General features: G+C 43.3%; 1 protein-coding gene across 4 annotated transcripts in view; it reads right to left on the reverse strand.

Moving 5' to 3' along the window:
- Positions 1-20,697, reverse strand: part of SLC12A6 (solute carrier family 12 member 6) — a 108,607-nt gene that overhangs the window by 4,376 nt on the left and 83,534 nt on the right. For all 4 annotated transcript variants that reach the window (XM_073631447.1, XM_073631439.1, XM_073631464.1 and 1 more), the window contains 3 exons: positions 15,813-15,920; positions 12,490-12,674; positions 12,261-12,394 (listed from right to left, as the gene is read on the reverse strand). In XM_073631447.1, coding sequence (XP_073487548.1) covers positions 12,261-12,394; positions 12,490-12,674; positions 15,813-15,920 — 427 coding nt within the window. The remainder of the gene's footprint in view (positions 1-12,260; positions 12,395-12,489; positions 12,675-15,812; positions 15,921-20,697) is intronic.

The raw sequence follows: 20,697 nt of genomic DNA on the forward strand, positions 1-20,697 counted from the left end.
GCAAAACTGGATGCCCCTGATCTTCTGGCTTTTAGATTGCACTGCAAACAGGCATGATTCTATGATGGACGTCACTGCATTGGCTCAGGAATACTTACAAAAATCACTGTCTGTACACAGTATGCTGAGCCATCCAAAAATGTAACTTAAAGCTTGATTATGCAAAGAAGAAGCCATATCTGAACATGATCCAGAAACTCTGCCATCTTCCCTGGCCTAAAGCTCATTTAAAATGGTCTGTTGCAAAGTGGGAAACTTCTGTGATCAGACAAATCCAAATTTGAAATTTTTTTGGCAATCATGTGCGCAGCATTCTCCGGACACAAGAGGAGAGGGACCTTCCGGCTTGTTATCAGTGCTCAGTTCAAAATTCTGAATTTCTGATGGTATGGAGGTGTACTAGTGCATTTAGAGCAGCATATGCTCCCACCCAAAGTCTTTTTCAGGGAATGCCTTGCATATTTCATCAGGACAATGCTAAACCATATGCTGCATCTGTGACAACAACATGGCTTTGTAGTAGAAGAGTCAGGGTGCTGAACTAGCGTGCCTGCAGTCCAGACCTTTCGCCAATTAAAAATATTTGGTGCATATTGAAATGGAAAGAAGGACTGATGAGCAGTTAGAATCCTATATCAGGCAAGAATGGGACAACATTCCTCTCCCAAAACTCCAGCAACTGGTCTCCTCAGTTCCCAGACGTTTACAATGTTAAAAGAAGAGGGGATGCTATACCATGCTAAACATGGCCCTGTCCCAACTTTGAGACATGTTGCTGCAATCATTTTCAAAAATACCTTATTTGTTTCTTAAAATTGTACATTTTCTCAGTTTAAACATTTGATATGTTTTCCATTGTGAATAAAATATGGGTTTATGAGATTTGCAAGTCATTGCATTCTATTTTTATGTGGATTTTACCCAGCAACCCAACTTTTTTAGAATTGGGATTGTATTTCCCTCAGGGAATCCAAGAAAATGATTTTATGGTACAATGAGTACAAAAATCCTATTTTCTTTCTTGTCCATTAAGGGACACAACTATGGTATGGGCAACAGCGAACAAAATGTTAACAGGCCCATAAAAAAACAGCAGATCTAGGGACTGTCTGTAGCTCAAACAGCAGCCTGAAGGATCTTATACCTGAAGCTGGCATCAGATGAGACCTGAACACCCACCTGGCAAAAAACGTATAGAACCTGTGAACGGAAGACCAGGAGGCGGTCTTGCATATCTGAGAAAACACAGCCTGATGCCAAAGAGACACAGAGGTACTTACAGATCTAGTAGAGCGTGCCTCTATAAGAAAGGGTGCAATACAATCTTTAAGAGCATAAGTTTCAATCATATATCTGAACTACTCAGATATGGTGGAACAAGTAGTTGGTTCACACTCATGGGGACCATCAGGAATGGCAAAGAGGGACTTGCGGGCTAAGTTCACCTTTTGGGGAAAAATAACGAAAACACATATTTTTGCAGGGAAGAAAATGTGCAATTATTTTTCCCCCCAGGAAAATGTAGCCTGGAAAGTATTGCACCTGTAATCACTGGAGGGAATCAAGTAGGTTACGTGTTACGCCTGCATTATGGCCCGACAGGCTGGCACCCATTATAAAATCTTCTAGACAACTCCAGAGCCTCCATGCTCAGGACAACCTGGTCTTCAGTGCCAGACAAAATCGGTCTGTCCAAGGATTGGACTTGTCCTGCAACAAGCATGTTGTGCTGTAGGAGTCTGAAGTGGAATTAAGCTGCCTCAAAAGGGGGGTACCATGAGCCTGAGGACTCTCATACAGAATTGAAAATAAGGTGAATCCTGACTGAAGAGTCTGAGTCTGGAAGCTCACTGGAGCTGTGTCTGGGACTGGACCCAGAACTCTCAAGGTTCTTAATTCAGTCGAACCTTTGCAAGGTCTGGACAGTCAGGGCTACGTTGTCCATCAGAACCTGTGCTCACCGTTCCCTCAGCAGAATGTTATCTAGCTATCCCACAATGGGAATGCCCTGAAAGTGCACTAAAGCTAGCACAGAGGCAAGCAGCTTGGTGAACACCCAAGGTGAAGAAGATGGCAGGGCAATAAACTGGAAGTTCAGCGGACCCACAGTAAAGCGCAGGGATCACCATCGTGCTGGAGAAATGGGGACATGCAAGTATGCATTCTTAATATCCACACAGACTTGAAAGTCTTCTTAATTAGGGGGGCTATGACAGACCTGGTAAATTTTATGCAGAATTTCTGGGCCTGAATGAAGTAATTGAGGGCCTTGAAATGCAAGCTGGGGCAAATGCCCCTTTTTGCTGTTGGAACTGTAAAAAGGTAGAAGTAGAAACCCTGGAACCTGTCACAGAGATTGGAGCAATGACACTGTGCTCCAGAAGACCCGTTGAGGGATCTTTGAGATGTCCTAATATGTATGTATGTACATAAGCAGATTGGAAGCTTGTAGCTCCTGGAAATCAACTCCTACACAGATTCACCTGAGATGTAGGCTGTTCAAGTGTCTGGAAAGGTGGATATTCACTGAGGCAACATATGGTACCCAATATCATAAGATCGGTTTCTCAATATTCTGTGGGTGTGCTTCAGTGGGCCATTTTCTTCTTCGAATACCAAGGCCCTACCAAAAACATTTAAGACAAGCACATGGTCAGCATGCAAATGTCATTGTGATTGGGGGGGGGGGCAGGTGTTGGGGTTACATGTGGATGTCCAGGTGTTGAGTGTACCTCTCTTTATGGCACTCATTTATGGCTCACAATATTTGTTTATGTTGAATACTATTTTTGAGACTGATACTTTTTTTATTGGTATTAGTTTTCAAGATAAAACAAGAAAAGTACAAGAAATTAGCAAAAGACAAAAAAGTGCCAGCATATAAATTATAAAACAATGAAACAAAGATCGAACCCCACAACAGGATACAAAATATATTATCGCCTAACGTAGGGATGGCATAGTAAGATTAACAAACTGACTTCCAGTATGAGGAAATAGGTGCATTAGCTCAGCTAGATGTCAAAAGGCACTATACTTAAATACAAAGGAAAAATAAAAGAGGGTATTGTTGAATACTTTTATACATTGAAGATATGGGCTCTTTGGCATGTTGTTCCAATAAGTTCAAACGATCATATATGAGGGATGTCCCAGTAACCAGTTATCCAACCATCCAGAGTGTTTTTATGTACCATGGTATGTGATGTTAATTTTGTATAGCTAAACAGACCTTTTATGGGACTTATGCTCCTTTTTTTTATATTTTCTAGTTGTTATATTATGAATATGGTATTGAGTCTGCAGAAGTCCAGAGAGCAGGTCTTGTTTTTGAAATTTAAAGTCTAAGATTTGCGGATGGACTGGGTGCCAGGCTTGGGTTTGGAGCTTAAGGCTGTGGTGAAAATAAAATTTTCTTGGCTTCCAATAACCCTTTCATGACTAAGCCTATTTTTGAAATTTGGTGTTTACAAGTTAAAATCCGTATTTTTTGCTAGAAAATTACTTAGAACCCCCAAACATTATATATATTTTTTTAGAAGAGAGTCTAAAGAATAAAATGGCGATTGTTGCAATATTTTTTATCACACGGTATTTGTGCAGCGGTGTTTTAAACGCAAATTTTTGGAAAAGTGACACTTTCATGAATTTTAAAAAATCCAAACAGTAAAGTTACCCCAATTTTTTTGTATAATGTGAAAGATGATGTTACGCCGAGTAAATAGATACCAAACATGTCACCCTTTATAATTGCACGCACTCGTGGAATGGCGACGAACTACGGTACCTATGAATTTCCATAGGCGACGCTTTAAAAAAATTTTACGGTTACCAGGTTTGAGCTACAGAGGAGGTCTAGGGCTAGAATTATTGCTCTCGCTCTGACGATCGCGGCGATACCTCACATGTGTGGTTTGAACACCGTTTACATATGCGGGCGCGACTTCCGTATGCGTTTTCTTCGCTGCGCGAGCTCGCGGGGACGGGGGCGCTTTAAAAAAATGTTTTTTTTTATTATTTATTTATTTTATTTATTTTTGTACTTTTATAAATTGTGTTTAAAAATTTTTTTTTTTTTTTTTTACTTTTATTGCTGTCACAAGCAATGTAAACATCCCTTGTGACAGTAATATGTGGTGACAGGTACTCTTTATGGAGGGATGGGGGGTCTAAAAGACCCCCCATCCCTCCTTTACACTTCAAAGTATTCAGATCGCCGAAAACAGCGATTCTGAATACTGTGTACTTTTTTAAATTCGGCGCCATTGGCAGCCGAGTAAACGGGAAGTGACGTCATGACGTCGCTTCCGCGTTTACAATTAGAAGGCTGGAACGAAGCCGCTCACAGCTTCGTTCCAGCCCGCCCCCAGCCGCCGGAGATTCCCGAATGGACACCGGGCCTCCCGATCGCACGGGGAGGCCCGGTAACAGCGGAGGGAGGCGGCGGGAGGGGGGGGATGTCCCCTCCCGCTCCTCCGGTATAACAGCCGAGCGGCTTTTAGCCGTATCGGTTGTTATATTCGGGTAGCCGATCGCCCGCTGAAAACAACGGTACCGGGATGATGCCTGCAGCTGCGGGCATCATCCCGGTATAACCCCGGAAAGCCGAGGACGCATATGTGCGTTCGGTCGGCGGGAAGGGGATAAGGAGCGAGTCTTCTGGACTGAGGCCTTGGCTTCTTCTGCTGAAGAGCGAGTCTTCTGGACTGAGGCCTTGGCTTCTTCTGCTGAGGAAGAGGAGTACCCTTACTCTGAAGAGGTGTTGTCCCTCAAAGGTCATGCAAAGCAAACAGTTCCTCCATGAGGGCTTTCCAGCCCAACACTTAAAGTGGGATTTTATTTAGAAATATAAGTCCTAATAGATCACTGCAGGCTGGCCACTTTTTGCAGGTATAGCTATGTAAAATATTAGAAAGTACCTATGCTGTTTAAAATCCAGTAATTCAGGTGTTGGATTATGGGGGCAAAGACGCATGTGTTGAAGAACGTAGAATACCCAAAATAATGAGAAGTAGGATGGCTAATAGTTGGTTCTGTTTTGTTTTATTTTTTCCTTATGTCTTTTGTATTTGGAGGGGTAAACTATGTATTTTCCACCTCATAATAAGGCTAACGGAATAAAAGCATAATCAGTGTTTTGCTATACATGACATATATATCTCCAGAAATGGATGAATGCCTGTTCTCACGGTTAGCTTTTACTGTGTTTATCATTCTGTAATCGTAGTTAACATCATTAATGTATGAGGTTACATGGTCTGTGTTTATTGTACATCCCCTATTAGTTTTTCTTTTTGTCCTTTTTTTGTTTGTGTTGTTATATGCCAATTAAAAAAAAAACTTTTCAATAAAAATTATTTGAAAAAAATAAATAAATCCAGTAATTCACTATCGCTGCTCTACACATGCTCAGCTGCTCTCTTGGCACTGTGCCTAAATTTATAGACGCTAGAGACTGATCAGATGACAGCTTTAAGGTTTACTGTTGCTGAAGGGGAATAAAGCAAAAAGTAATAACACAGACTGTGCTGAGGGAATACATATTAGGAAGGGAGAAAAAAAAAGCAATAGAAGTGAGAGAGCAAACTCTGCTGCCAGGGAGACACAGATTAGACTTACAAGGATAGTGTCTTATCTGATCTGCCTGATAGTTTGTCCCTTCTCCCTCATCAGAAGCCTGTGAACTTCAGTACTGTAATGCTTCTGTCAGCCTTCATCTCCAGATAAGCCAAGACATACAGTCAAGGCTGGAAATGTATATATTTTAATTACAGAAAGTGACCTATAGTTTTTGAAACCAAGAAGAGGGGGAGAGAGATTTCCAATAAGGAATGGGCCAGAGGATTGATTGCCATAGTGATCAAATCCCTTCTGTCCTGGGTTAAGGTCATAGTCATGACAGGCCAATATACAGGACCTGCCAAGAAAAACAGAGCTCTAGAAAGGACGTGCAGCCCCTTGATTCCTTTATCCACCTTGCTTGTGTGAATAGGGGAATCCATTTGTTTATATCAGTCTGCTGGCTGATAAAGAAAAAAAAAAAAGATTCATCTATGGCCAGCCTCAGAGATGGGCTTGTTTATCAAATACTGAAAAGACTCAGCATAAGAGTCTTTGTCAGAGACTAAAGAGAATATGCAGGAAAAGGGGAGCACTCCTATGGCCTCTGTGGTCAAAATCAGCAATCGCCACTGCTATTTGACTGCAAAAAAATCCCCTTTGGATAAAGCAGAGGAGATGGCTATGTCCAACAGAGCCAAGAAGATTGCATATACTCTAGCAGAGGGCAATATTCCAGGCCATTATGGTCAGGCACCTCAGGAGGCAAACAGTGGGCAGCACCGTTACATTTGTGGTGTGTAAGCTGAAGCCACCTGGATCAGAGCAACTATTCCCCATATGTCTAGAATTAGACATGTTGTACCACAAAGCCAAGACAATATAGCTCAAAGTACAAGGCAAAGCCTCAAGTACTCACAAGAGGGAAAAAAAGTAAAAAGTCCCCGCGCAGTGGAATATTACTACGGAGATGTTTTCTAGAACTGCTGCCTCTACCAATTACTTCCACTAGGTGGAGTATGAAACTAAAAAAACGAGAGAAGTAGATATGGCGCTGTTCTAAACCTGATGGGTTCAGGTGTGTTCTACTCCCCAAAAGGGGAGGGAGGAGTTTTAGGTGGGGAGAAAAAATGTGAATTAAGTAGTGCCTATTAAATGAGTATCTGCAACCAAAAAGAATGTCAGATGTACTGTGCCTATGTGCTCATTTTTTAAATAAAAAATAAAATGGAAAATAAACATGAAAAATGAAATAAAATAAAAAATGAAATGAATATTAATGGGTGGGAACTCTTAAATGAAAAGTGTGTCAGGCTGTGTGCCTGGCTAAATAGGAAGTGCAGTGTGTATCATACCAACTTGTTTAAGTAGTAAATTAGATACAACAAATCATTATGAAAATAACCATAAATGCAATTTGTTCATACAATTAAATGAATATACAAAGTGCTGGTGTGCATAAACAAGTGAACACGTGACTAATACAATAAAAGTGCTGTTGTGCCAGTGAAGGAATCCGTTTTGGCTCTGGTGGGCTTTTCAATGAATAAACACTTAGTGCGTGCCTTATTCGTGCTCCTATAATGATTGCACTCACCAGATCCTCCACCCCCTCTTGGGGTCTCACACATCCACAGTATATGCCACTGTGTAGCAGTATAGGATAGCCCCGTCTTTATTGTTGGCTATGGCGAGATTCCATTATGGAAAGAGAAGAGAGGGAGCCCACATAGCGTAATACTGTATAAAAACCTGGTTTATTGGTGTATACGTTTAAAAGGTACTCACATTCGGAAAAAGGTATAACAAGCATATATTGCTTACACTATCTCAGTGACAGGAAGTGATGCAAGGTCGTATGCTGACTCATCCCTACGCGTTTCGTCACTCTGACGTCATCTGGAGGGCGGAGTCAGCATACGATCTTGCATCACTTCCTGTCACTGAGATAGTGCAGGCAATATATGCTTGTTATACCTTTTTCCGAATGTGAGTACCTTTTAAACGTATACACCAATAAACCAGGTTTTTATACAGCATTACGCTATGTGGGCTCCCTCTCTTCTCTTTCCATAATGGAATCTCGCCATAGCCAACAATAAAGACGGGGCTATCCTATACTGCTACACAGTGGCATATACTGTGGATGTGAGAGACCCCAAGAGGGGGTGGAGGATCTGGTGAGTGCAATCATTATAGGAGCACGAATAAGGCATGCACTAAGTGTTTATTCATTGAAAATCCCACCAGAGCCAAAACGGATTCCTTCACTGGCACAACAGCACTTTTATTGTATTAGTCACGTGTTCACTTGTTTATGCACACCAGCACTTTGTATATTCATTTAATTGTATGAACAAATTGCATTTATGGTTATTTTAATAATGATTTGTTGTATCTAATTTACTACTTAAACAAGTTGGTATGATACACACTGCACTTCCTATTTAGCCAGGCACACAGCCTGACACACTTTTCACTTAAGAGTTCCCACCCATTAATATTCATTTCATTTTTTATTTTATTTCATTTTTCATGTTTATTTTTCATTTTATTTTTTATTTCAAAAATGAGCACATAGGCACAGTACATCTGACATTCTTTTTGGTTGCAGATACTAATTTAATAGGCACTACATAATTCACATTTTTTCTCCCCACCTAAAACTCCTCCCTCCTCAGGTTTAGAACAGCGCCATATCTACTTCTCTCTTTTTTTTTTTTTTCCAAGTACTCACAAACCCAACTGCTTGGAAGCAGATGGAGGCTCAGGTGGCTAAAGGTGACCAAGTCATTGTAGGCATGCTCTAAGAATGGATCAAGGATCAGTGTTCCATGTGGCTCTTGCAAACCGAAGCAGCATCAGGAAGGTGCTTTCTCAGGGTTGAATGGTGTGAAAAGTGTAGAGTGCAACACTCCATCCAGCAGATAACATTAACCCCTTCTGCAGTGACCCTGATGGAAACATTAGTCAAGATAGCTCCCGAAGCTCAGCCAAAAAGACCTACTCAATAAGCAAAACTTCAGAGTCAGGGTCAAGTTCTGAGGCAATACAATGGCTCTAGACCTGGAAAGCGCTTCAGAAATAACTTTTATCAGTATGCGAATGTCTGGAAAGACCCAAAATGCGGACCCCAGTGCCCAAGGGCAACATTCCAGGGTAAGAAAAGAAAGTGGTTCGACTGCTGTACGTTGTCAATCTACAATGCTGTTGCTTGGTTCCTGTTCCCCTTCACACTTGAGCCATTTAGTACATAAAGTCCTGCACAAAGTGATGAGTTCTGATATTTATTGACTACAAAAAGCTTACATCAGAAGGTCTGCATATTCCAGGTTAGCCCACAAGGCCCAGTCCATCAGGGTCCTCATACAGCATTCTAATGTCAAGCTGAAGAAAGGCTGGTCTCAATAGCTTCAAAGGTAAATGGAAAACACCGCGCTAACCAGTGAAAAAAATATATGGAAGCTGCTGCATACAGTCTGACAAAAACAACAAATAGGCATATGGAAAAATGCAGCGCATATAAAAATAAACATAAGTCTTTAGAATGATGAAACAATAAAGAAATTAATAATTAACCACAGGTGCCTTGAAACAAAAACGTCCATAGATGGATGTGAATGTCCAACTGCACAGGAGGTGTAAGTACTCCAAGGGGTGGTGATGATCTGATGGTTGTCAGAAAACACCAGGCATCGTACAGCGACTTCCCAACCGAGAAACTGGGTCCCAATGGGTCATTCAGAGAAAGTGCAAAAAAGCCTCTTACCAGATCCTGTGGATTCCCATGTCAGCGACAGGGAATCGCATGCTCAGTTTGTCACCAATGACGTGGAATGGGAGCTCAGGAATCGCCAATCCTTTGGGTTGTGGTCTGTACGGATCTCTGCCGGCAACCGGATAGGTCCTCACAACGAACCGTCCTCACACCAAACCGTCCCAGCGTACATCAGAAGTTTCACAAACGGTCCCCCAAAGAGGAGCAGTTGGAGGGACTGGATCTCATGCGGTAAATGTGGAAACAAAAAGAATGTGCCTCCGCATGGTGCAGATAAAAAAGGGGGGTGTTTTTATTGACAAAAAACGACCATACATAGATAAAAGCGCGATCACGGTGAATAAAAACAAATGGGCAACAAGGAGAGTGATATATGAGAAGATGTTGAAAGATGTTGAGTGGAACTGACCAATAGGCCGCTGCGTATGAGCCGGCCTCTATCCCTGAACGTCCACATGACCGGCCCGTGTAGGGAATGACGTCACGTCCGTGGGCGTGTCTAACGTCTCCCGCTCACGTGACTTACTGGGCCAATCAGAGAGCAGGGGTCCCATTCAACTCTGCTGCACGTACAATCCGTACACCGCAGAGGGATGGGACCTGACATGAACACACCCAGCGTCCCAACGTTGCAATCCAGCTAACAACGGACGCTCAATGTGACCAAACAGCATCCCTATTGTGTGTGTGCAAAGAAATGTGCTATGCAGCAGAACGGGTCCCGATAACCCGGAAGTGTCATGAAACTCATGTGAACAGGAAGTGTATAAGAAGTGGGGACACACATAGTGAAATATATTGTGTTGGGGAATGACTGGCTAAACTAAAATAAAGTAAATATGTAAAAAAGTGACTGGAATGACACATAAATGTCGCTTAAGGTCCATATGTGTTTTGGTGGGACTGAACTAAAAATTAAAAAATTTAAAATTGTGTGAACACAAAATATCTGGAACACAAATTGTAAAATGTGTTGAAATGAATATATATATGGGGGAAATATAAAAAATTGTGAAGTGACACAAATATCTGGCAGTTATCCTTATGATCCCTAGACTGTAAAAAGTCATCAGAATAGACCAAATGGGTCCACTTTGATTGGACCAATATCCATTGGGTGAATAAATGACCTTCTAAGGTGCCCCGTATATAAGCTATGTGACAGCTTGTGAATGTGGGTAAAAGAAAGGGGAGTGGGGGGGGGGAAGAATGGGGGGGGGGCATGTATGGAAATAAAGGAGGAATTTAAGATTGATTAATAAAGGAGTTGAGGTCCCACTCCACGTTTAAACCGAACGGGAAATAGGACCTCAACTCCCATATCCAATAAGTCTCGAGGCGTGACACTCCTCGAAGGCGGGACTCTCCTCTCCAGTGTGGGACGAATTTGTCGATTACCTGGAATAAAGTCCCAGTAGGGCCTCTATTATGGTGTTCCAGATAATGCCGGGGTACTGTGTGTTTGTCCTTGCCTTTCTTGATACCTGCCACATGTTCATTGACTCGTATAGAGAAAGTTCTGATGGTACGCCCAACATACTGTTTGTGGCAGGGGCAAGTGATGAGGTAGACAATGTATTGTGATGTACAAGTTGTGAAATGTTTCATCTGGTAGGTAAGGGAGGTGACTGTAGATTGGAAAGTGGTACTTTTTTGTCTGCCTCGAATGTTGTGGAGGCAGACATTACATCTACGGCAGGGATAATAGCCCTGACATTCCTGAAAAAAGGAAACTCTTTTGGGAGGGTCTATTATATTCGGAGCAATTTGTCCTTGAATGGACCGTGCTCCCCTGAATACAACAGCCGCCCGTTCAGGAAGAACTGACCCAAGTAGATTGTCATTTAAAAGTACCTTCCAGTGTTTCTTGAATATAGCTTTCACTTGTTTGGACTGAATGGAGTGAGTGGTGAAGAAAGCCCATTTGTGCATAGGTTCAACTGTAGATTTGGGGCGTTCTATCAAAGTGGATTCTCTATCTATGGATAGTGCCCTATTAAGTTCCTCGTCTAGATGTCTGGGATCGTAGCCTTTTTCGATAAATCGATCTCTCAGAACTAGCGATTGTGACTGGAAATCAGTAACATTGGTACAGTTGCGCCGTAGTCTCAAAAATTGGCTACGGGGAACAGACTTGAGCCACTGCTCCTGATGGCAACTGTCAATGGGAATGAATCCATTCCGGTCAGTGGCTTTGAAATACGTGCGGAACTCCAGATGTTTGTCCACCACAAATATTTCAAGGTCCAAAAAATGTACACGGGTAGAGCTGGCTTCATAGCTCAAAGATATTCCTCTGTCGTTGGAATTAAGACTGGTCATGAAACTGTCAAGTGATGTGCGGTCACCATCCCATAGGAAGAGGATGTCGTCTATGTACCTGGCCCAGAGGATCAACTCGGATCTCCGGGCCGCATAGACGACATCTTCTTCCCACTGGGCCATGAAGAGGTTGGCGAGGCTGGGGGCGAACTTGGCCCCCATAGCCACGCCCCTAAAGACTTATGTTTATTTTTATATGCGCTGCATTTTTCCATATGGTCTCAATAGCTGCATATAGAGAACAGCTCAGAAGCAATGAAGTAGGAATCTTAATTGAAGAAAAAAAATGAGAAAAAAAAGCTAACAAAAGGTTAGGCTTTTCTCAGCAGAGCTGTGAATAAAACATCCATCCACTTAGGACACTGGCACAAAAAAAAAAAAAAAAAAAACTGAGGCATGCTGGGAATAGGAGGGCGATCTTGAGCTTGCCTACCATTTTGATTTTTTGTCAATCCTCTTGTAGGCAGCAGTATAACTCAACACCACAAGACTAGCTCTGTTACTCGACAGACGAGAAAGAAAGGGGAATTATAACACAAGTAAATCATCTTCACAAACACTAAAATTATTGTGTTCACTAATTGTTTGGGTAAAAGGATACAGTTTTCATCACCCTGCGGGTTACGTGGAGGTCCGGGCATATTCAATAGTACCAGTTTAGCATCATGAGATTTATTGACAATGACCTCATTTAGTTTTACTGCTGTGTGCATACGCCGTACATTAGACTGATCCCTATGGAATAGAAATGTTATCAGTAAAGAAAATAATAAGCTACTGTTGAAAGCAATAGGAGGTTATTTTGTAAACATTAGTATGCAGAGACTCACGGGCGCATGCTGAGCAAATCCTGAAAGCTGGGCATTGCATTGCTTTGGGCTATACGCAGGGCTTGATGTTTATCCTTGGTCCATGTCATGTGTACTCTTGCTGGAACAGCATCTGTTTCCTCATCATCATCAGAGCCAACGCTAGTCAGCCGCAGCATGGAGTTTCTGTCCTTCACTAGCTGAGCCTGAGCAGAGAAAACAGCAGGGCAAAACGTAGATTTACCAAACTTTCCAGCACACAAACTCCTTACGCTTTGTCATTCTCAGTAAATCATCATAGCAATATACATTACAATTAATCCTTCCACTGTTTCATTTATATAATAAAAGACTAAGGACCACCTGTTTTTTTTTTTTTCACAGTATGGTATAGTACAGGGATATGCAATTAGCGGACCTCCAGCTGTTGCAGAAACTACAAGTCCCAAGAAGCATAGCAAGACTCTGACAGCCATAATGACACCCAGAGGCAGAGGCATGATGGGACTTGTAGTTTTGCAACAGCTGGATGTCCACTAATTGCATATCCCTGGTATAGTATAAAAAGTAGGGGGAATCACCCCAGCAGGAACTATGCCACACACATACCCCAAACAGCCTTTAAGCATTCCAGGTGCATGGCCAATGATGCCACTATATGCAACATTGAAAACCTGATGGAGGAGGTCCACATCCTTTACTGAAATGTTTGGCTGGAGCTACAATATAAGCTATTCTTTAACAGGGTTAGACCAGTGGGCATGATCTGCTTAATCAACATTTATTTCTTAGATGGGTGTATACACATACACAAATACACTATGGGTTTGATTTACTAAAGGCAAAAAAGACTGTGCACTTTGCAAAGTACAGTTGCACCAGAGCTTAGTAAATGAGGTAAAGCTTCACTTTGCAAAAAGTACTCAATCACATGCAAGGAAAAAAAATGCATTTTTGCTTGCACATGATTGGATGATGGAAGTTAGCAGTGCTTTTGCTCATTTACCAAGCTCTGGAGCAACTACTCTTGCAAAGTGCACAGTCTATTTACCTTTAGTAAATCAACCCCTAAGTGTACATACATGACTACAGGTTGACAGTTTTATTAAGGGGAAAAAGTTAAATGAAAAAAAAAAACACTAAAAGTGATTTGTAATATTATTCAAAGGGATTAGGGCTAGCTGTAGGGAATCCCTCCTTTGGAGCCAAACTTTATCTTGGTTTTATCTTCAATGCATGTACCCTCCTGGGACCTTATCACATATGCTTTGCCTATTGCACAAGTGTACATGCTTGTGCTATTTCAGTTATTAAGGAATGAATAAACATGTACAAAAAAAGGAACCTGTAAACATGACCATGATGTTAGCTGTAGTGAATAGAGCATTTAGGTGGGGCTGGGAGCTGAACAGAATTAACCGTTGATTTTTATTTTTCCTAAAAATGATCTTCTCGGTACCTTACTGCCAAGAGGCAGATAGAGGTGGCCTATACTGCGTTTGAAAATTTTGTTGCCAACCCTGAGTTAAAAAGGTACAAAAATTAATAGTTAGAGCCTCATTTCAGAAAAAGAAACAAAATGTCCCACCATTGAGTGTTATTAGTATAGAAGGCTTCTGAAACAAAAGAAAACTTTTTGGCTTATTACTCACTGTAATGTTTTGTATCCTAATAGTATCTTAATTTTATTTTGCCAGACTGACTATTGGCACCCAGATGCTAAAAACGTATTGTGCAATGTTTGGATATTGTATTTCATCCCAATTCATTTCCCTGGTGGTAGAGGTATCATATTAAGGCTACTTTCTCACTGAGGCGCTTTACAGGCGTTTTAGCGCACTGTCACTCCAGTGTAAAAGCCTGAGTGCTTTCATACTGGAGCGGTGCACTTGCAGAACGTTAAAAAAAAAGTCTTGCAAGAAGCATCTTTGGGACGCTTTAGGAGCGGTGTATACACCACTCCTAAAGCACCTCTGCACATTGAAATCAATGGGCAGCAGCGCCGAAACGCCTGCAAAGCGCTTCAGGCAGCAGCGCTACATGGGTGCTATTAACCCCTTCATCGGCCGCTAGCGGGGGTTATAAGCGCCTCACAAGCGGACGAAAAGCACCACTAAAACATCGGTAAACCACCGCTAAAAATAGCGGCACTTTACCGCCGATGCCCCCACCCCCTCAGTGTGAAAGTGCCCTTAAAGCGGAGTTCCACCCAAAAATGGAACCGCTTTTTGGATTCCTCTCCCCTCCGTTGTCACATTTGGCACCTTTCATGGGGGAGGGGGGAGCAGATACCTGTCTAATACAGGTATTTGCTCCCACTTCCGGGCATAGATCACTGCAGGCTCCGCGGCCATCTATGCCATCCCCGGCCCCTCCTCTGCCCCCCCCCCCTCTTCCCCCCCCCCCCGCTGTCTTCTGGGAGACACACAGTTCACAGCAGACAGCAGGGACCAGTAAGGATGCGCAGCGCGACTCGCGCATTGCGCGGTACGGAACCAGGCTCTGAAGCCGCAAGGCTTCACTTCCTGATTCCCTTAATGAAGATGGCGGGCACCTCCACCCGAGAGCCGAGGGACAGATCGGCTTCGGGTGAGGACATCGCGGGCGCCCTGGACAGGTAAGGGTCCATATTTTAAAAGTCAGCAGCTGCAGTATTTGTAGCTGCGGACTTTAAAAAAAAAAAAAAATCAGCGGAACTCCACTTTAAGGAAGAGTTTGGCCAAAGATGGATTAAGGCAAAATGGAACCCTAAGACCGGCCATACATGGTTCAAATCTCAGCCAGTATCTGCCGATTTGAACCATTAATGGGCAGGCTGAATGTACCAGGTTGATTGATCAATCAACTTGGGTACAACCAGTCTGCTATAGCTGCTAGCCACAATCACTGTCTTCTCCTGGCGGGGACAGCTTCCCCCGCCAGGAGAAGACAATTGCTGATTCACCCTGTCAGCACTGTCTGTGTTGATAGGGGGAATCATGCAAATTTCTTGCCTGCAACCTGTGGTTGCAGGCTAGAAATTTGCACAGTATATGGCCAGCCTAAGCAAGGTAACAGTTTTGCCCTCCCATCCCTTCAATTGACATTGATCAGGATTTAAATAGGCACAGAAAAGGTTTGTATTGCCTGTACAGGCACACTCCCATTAGACCATAACAGCCTATAAGTGTGTCCTCCCTTGTGAAGTGACAGGGAGGTACACTGCTGTAACCAACTGAACTATCCTTTGGGTTTACTGCAGGAGCATGAAAATTAGAAATCGAATCCCTGGACATGCACCTGGCCCAATGCTCCTGTCTAGGATGCCTCCTTGTGAATCATCTGGCTCTGGAAAAAACACTTACCTCCCGTTCCCTGTCTGTCTTTGAAAGGCGCATTTGCCTCAACATCTGTGATCTTTGCTCCATCATAAGTGTGCGCTCATAGGTATAGGCAGAAATATCACTGTCATGCTGTAAGAGACAAATTGATAGCTCAGATTAATAAAAGGTTTATGTCCTCTATACTATGCTACCTTAGCACTAGGTCAGTAAAGCAAGAGAAAGGCTTTTGTTAAAAAAAAAAGCAAGAGAAAGCACCAAAACACTGATTAAAAAGTTAAAATCATGCGACAGACTACAATTTTTATATATATATTTATCTTTTTGGTTTATTAATGTAAAGAGAAGAATAAACACCTTAAACTTAAATACCTTTTTGAATGGTATATATCATGAATGTATTTAAAGTAAAAAATGTTTAATTTGTTTACTGAACATGTAATGGATCCAAAAATCCGTTTACCAGTTCACCAGGACATTAAAATGTATGTGAAGCCAAATCACTAAAATCTCATAAAAGCTTTACCATGGTAATTTAATTTCAATTGTAATTTTAAATTTAAAAAATCTGCAGCTTCCATTAAAATAAAACCTAGTGATCCTGCCATGTAGATCATTGTTTAGGCACTTCCTGCCCTGGTTACAATGCTCTGTCCCCTCTCCCAATTGCCCTGAGAACTGCCATGAAGCCATCCCTGGAGTGCATGCATGTTCAAATAAAGTGAGTGCAAAGAGGCTGCAGGTGGTCAGCAGTACAAGATTCAAAAAAGGGTAAAAAAAATATTAAAAACTAGTATTTTGATGAAAAAAAATGCAATGATATTTATGATACATTGTGCTTTAACAAACAAAATGTGATAGTTAGGCTTTACACCTTTACCACGTCTAACTTCCTGCCACCCTTTTTGAGGTACCAGAAGTGCAGAAAAAAGTCTTATGCTTTTCAGTAATGAGCTGGTGTTTTTTTTTTTTTTTTAATCAGGTATAAGTTTATTGAAGAAAGTCAACAAACCACAGAACAATAACAAAGGACTTTCAGAGAGTCCATACACATTATAACGTATCATCCAAAAAGAAGTATAAAAGTCACATCTGATTACATTTAGCAGTACAAAATATCTAAAGTCATTTAGCTCACATACACTAGAACAAAAAAAGGAACATCGTCTTATAAAGCATATCCATGCCAGCTGCCCTTCCATTACCCCACTAGATAATTCTCCTGTAATATCCATGTACCTACATGATCTACCAACACATCACAGTAATAACCTATCCATTATTAAGAGTACTGGAGATAGGCCTGGCACAGACAACCAATTCCCCCAGACTCTTTCAAACTTGTGTGGATTACCTCTATGCACTTATATCAATTTTTCATATCCAAGTGCTGTGCCCAATTGGTCTAGCCACATCTGCAGCGTTGTTACCGTTTTGGAGATCGAATGCAGTAGAATGAGTCTGCGGGCCTGAAACTGAGCCCTGCTAGCTGCTTCCCTAAGGTAATTATCCTGTACCATGTCTTCCAGTATGCCAAGAAGGCATGGTCTAGCGTCCAGAGGTAAATCAGTAGAGAGATCACTACTAACCGTTCTCAATATTGATTCCCAGTATGTGAAGTTTTGGACAACGCCACAATAAATGTATAAGATGGGGGGCGTGGTCAAGATGGTGACCTAGCAGGACGTGAGGGACGGGAGCTCCGCATTTGACAGGCCTTATTATCCGCTCTTGGGGGTTTTACAGACACCCTGCTTACCCCACCGTACTGCGGCTGTGACCAGGCAAGTGAAGGAGATATTTTGGGGCGCAGGGACAGCGGCGTTTGGATCTGTGAGCGCCGCCGCCAGCTGTGTCCATGTGGAGCGTCCTGACAAGCAGTGAGAGACAGGCGCTCCACGCTCCAGACTCCACGGACTCTCTGGGGGACAGCAGCTCCACACCCGACAGAATCCACTGCCTGCTTCTGAGGGCTTTATGGACGCCCTCCCTGCCCCACCGTACTGAAGCTGTGACCGGACATGTGAGTGACACGCTTTGGGACACTGAGATAGCGGCGTTCGGCTTTGCAAACGCCGCCGCTGGCTGTATACCAGGGGAGAGTCCCGATAGGCAATGGGGAACAGGCGCCCTCATAGACTCCTCTGCGGGACGGGAGCTCCGCACCTGACAGGCTCCATCACACGCTTCTAAGGGATCTATAGTCACCCTGCCTGCCCTGCTTTACTGAGGAGGTGCCCGGACACGTGAGTGAGACTTTTTGGGGCATAAAGATAGCAGCAGTCGGCTTTGCAAACACCGCCCCCGGCTGTATACACGTGAAGGGTCCTGATAAACAGTGGGGGACAGGCGCTCCACGCTTCACAGATACCATAACCCGGTCCCCTGGGTCATACATTTACACTGCCCAAGCTGATAGGCTGGGACTGATTCCGGGCACGTGAAGTAGGACCTCCGGTGCACAAAGGAAACGGCAACACCCCCAAAAAACATCGCCGCCGGCTCGGGACACAAGTGCAGCGACGCAATTAAACATGGTGTCCCAGACGGAGCACACAGAAACATGTGCAGAGTCGTCCCAGTTAGGAACGTACCAGTTCCAAGCACTAATGCAGGCAATCACAGGCTGCCAAACTACCCTCACTACGAAAATAGAGCAGATGCAATCCGAAATGGGCCTTATAAAAGACGAGACATGGGCAAATACCGAGATAGACTGACGGAGGCTGAGCGCAGGGTGGGGGACACTGAAGATACGATCCGGGATCATGGTGCCTCCCTTCGCATACTGCAAGTTAAAATGAAAATGCTGGAATCCCGTGCTGAGGACCAAGAAAATAGAAATCGCAGAAACAACCTCCGCCTAGTGGGACTTCCAGAGGGAGTGGAAGGTCAAGATCCGGAGGCCTATACGGAGCAACTGTTGCGCACCCTCCTTCCACAGGCACCTTTCTCTACCCACTTTGCGGTGGAACGTGCCCACAGAATGCCATCGGCTCGAGGACCGCCTGGAGCACCGCCACATACTTTTATTTTCTGCATGCTCAACTTTAGAGACCGAGATTTAATCCTCAGGGAAACCAGACAAGTGGGGGAACTGCGCTTCGAAAATACGAAGATCATGCTATTCTCTGATTACTCGGTTGAAACGCAGAGGCAACGCAGGACATTTGACCAAGTCAAGGCCCAAATGCGCACCAGGGGGCTCAAATATAACATGCTATTCCCCGCGTGGCTTAGAGTGGTGGATGGTGAAACTACAAAATTCTTTACTTCCCTGGAGGACGCGTCCAGATGGCTTGAGTCCTTACCACGCAATTATTGATCTTTACATTGGAAAACACCACAAATACCCCTTCACTTGACTCGTATTGTCTGGCGGTAAGAAACACAGCTCTCTATCTTTGCAATCCGCTCATTGTATGAAAACATGTGCCCGGGGTTGGTGGCTCACCGGACCTCCCTGGTGACAGGATCTCTAATGTGACATTGATGTTCTGTTGGGTGTCACTGTGGAAATTCGAATACTACTCTGCTGAACAGGCCTGTACTCAGGGGTCGGGGGGGACATACTATCTTTTGGTTGTCTTGCGACATCTGACTTTCTACTGGTAAAAATCCCCCCCCCCCATGACCCCCCTGGACATCGAATTATACTGCTGGGGTGGGAGGGAGGTGGATGATGAGATGACATGGGCGGATGATTATCCTTTCTTTTTGTCTTCACGCCCCTGCTATCAGAGACTTGAGAGTATAAGTGACACTAATATGTTTATTTGAAATGTGCCCCGCCTATGGAGATGATGACCGGATGAAGGGTTTAAGGGTGAAATGTCTTCTCCCTTGGCTAGGTCTTGATTATAAGTATACTTATTTAATACCTACTGACTAACCTTGTTTAATTCCTAAAGGGTAAGATAGTAGCTCCTGAAACTAAGTTTGTACCCTTAGAGTGATGTAAGTGTAAGTAGTTATTTAAACGCTGCAGGGTTGTTCTGTTCCCCCTCCCCTAAAATTAAAAAAAAAAAAAAAAATTTATATCAGAAATGGCCTACAGGCAATGCGTGCAGCGGCGTCCCTGAACTCCAATAAGGAGATCAGGTCCTAGGCTTGTCAGTTGATACACACTGCCCCCCTAGGAGACTTCTCCTACGTTTGAGTTGGTTTATGGTTGTTATGGGTACTCAAACAGCCCAAAGTTCAGTTAAAGGGGTGTGGGGTGGGATGTTTGTTCTGTTCTGTTACGATTTTGGGTTTTTTCTTTCACTTGCATACTTGAATGTATCTCAATGCAGACGATTTTACAAGAGACCAGGTTACGCTGTGAAATCTCCTCATATGCTCTCTTCCTGCGGGTTCCTTACGAACCCCCCTTTGGTGGGTGGGAGGGTGGGTGGGAAGAGGTCACACTGGGGACCCAGGGATATATGGTTCTCCGCTGATTTTATCTGTCCTCCCGAGATATGGCTCCGATAAGGATCTTGTCCTGGAACGTCAGAGGTCTTAATCATAAAATTAAGCGCTCTCTAGTCTTTGATTATCTTAAAAAATATACGCCTCATATTTGCATTTTCAAGAGACACACTTAGTGGGAGGTAGAATATTAGGTCTGAAGAGACCGTGGGTGGGACATCATTACCATGCCACGTACACTAGTTATGCTAGGGGGGTTAGCATATTGATCCATAGATCTCTCAACTTTGAACCCCTTGATATTCTTATAGACCCAGAAGGCAGATATGTGCTGATACACGCTGTCATAAACACGATAGCCATGGTTGTGGTGGGTGTGTATCTGCCGCCTCCGGCTAATATCTCCCTTTTACAAAAAATAACTACTCTGATTGCTCAGTTCCCCACTGATAATGTGATTCTTACGGGGGATTTTAATATTCCTCCGAACCCTTCT

Source organism: Aquarana catesbeiana, linkage group LG01 (genome assembly GCF_042186555.1).
Source record: "Aquarana catesbeiana isolate 2022-GZ linkage group LG01, ASM4218655v1, whole genome shotgun sequence".
Classification (NCBI taxonomy): domain Eukaryota; kingdom Metazoa; phylum Chordata; class Amphibia; order Anura; family Ranidae; genus Aquarana; species Aquarana catesbeiana.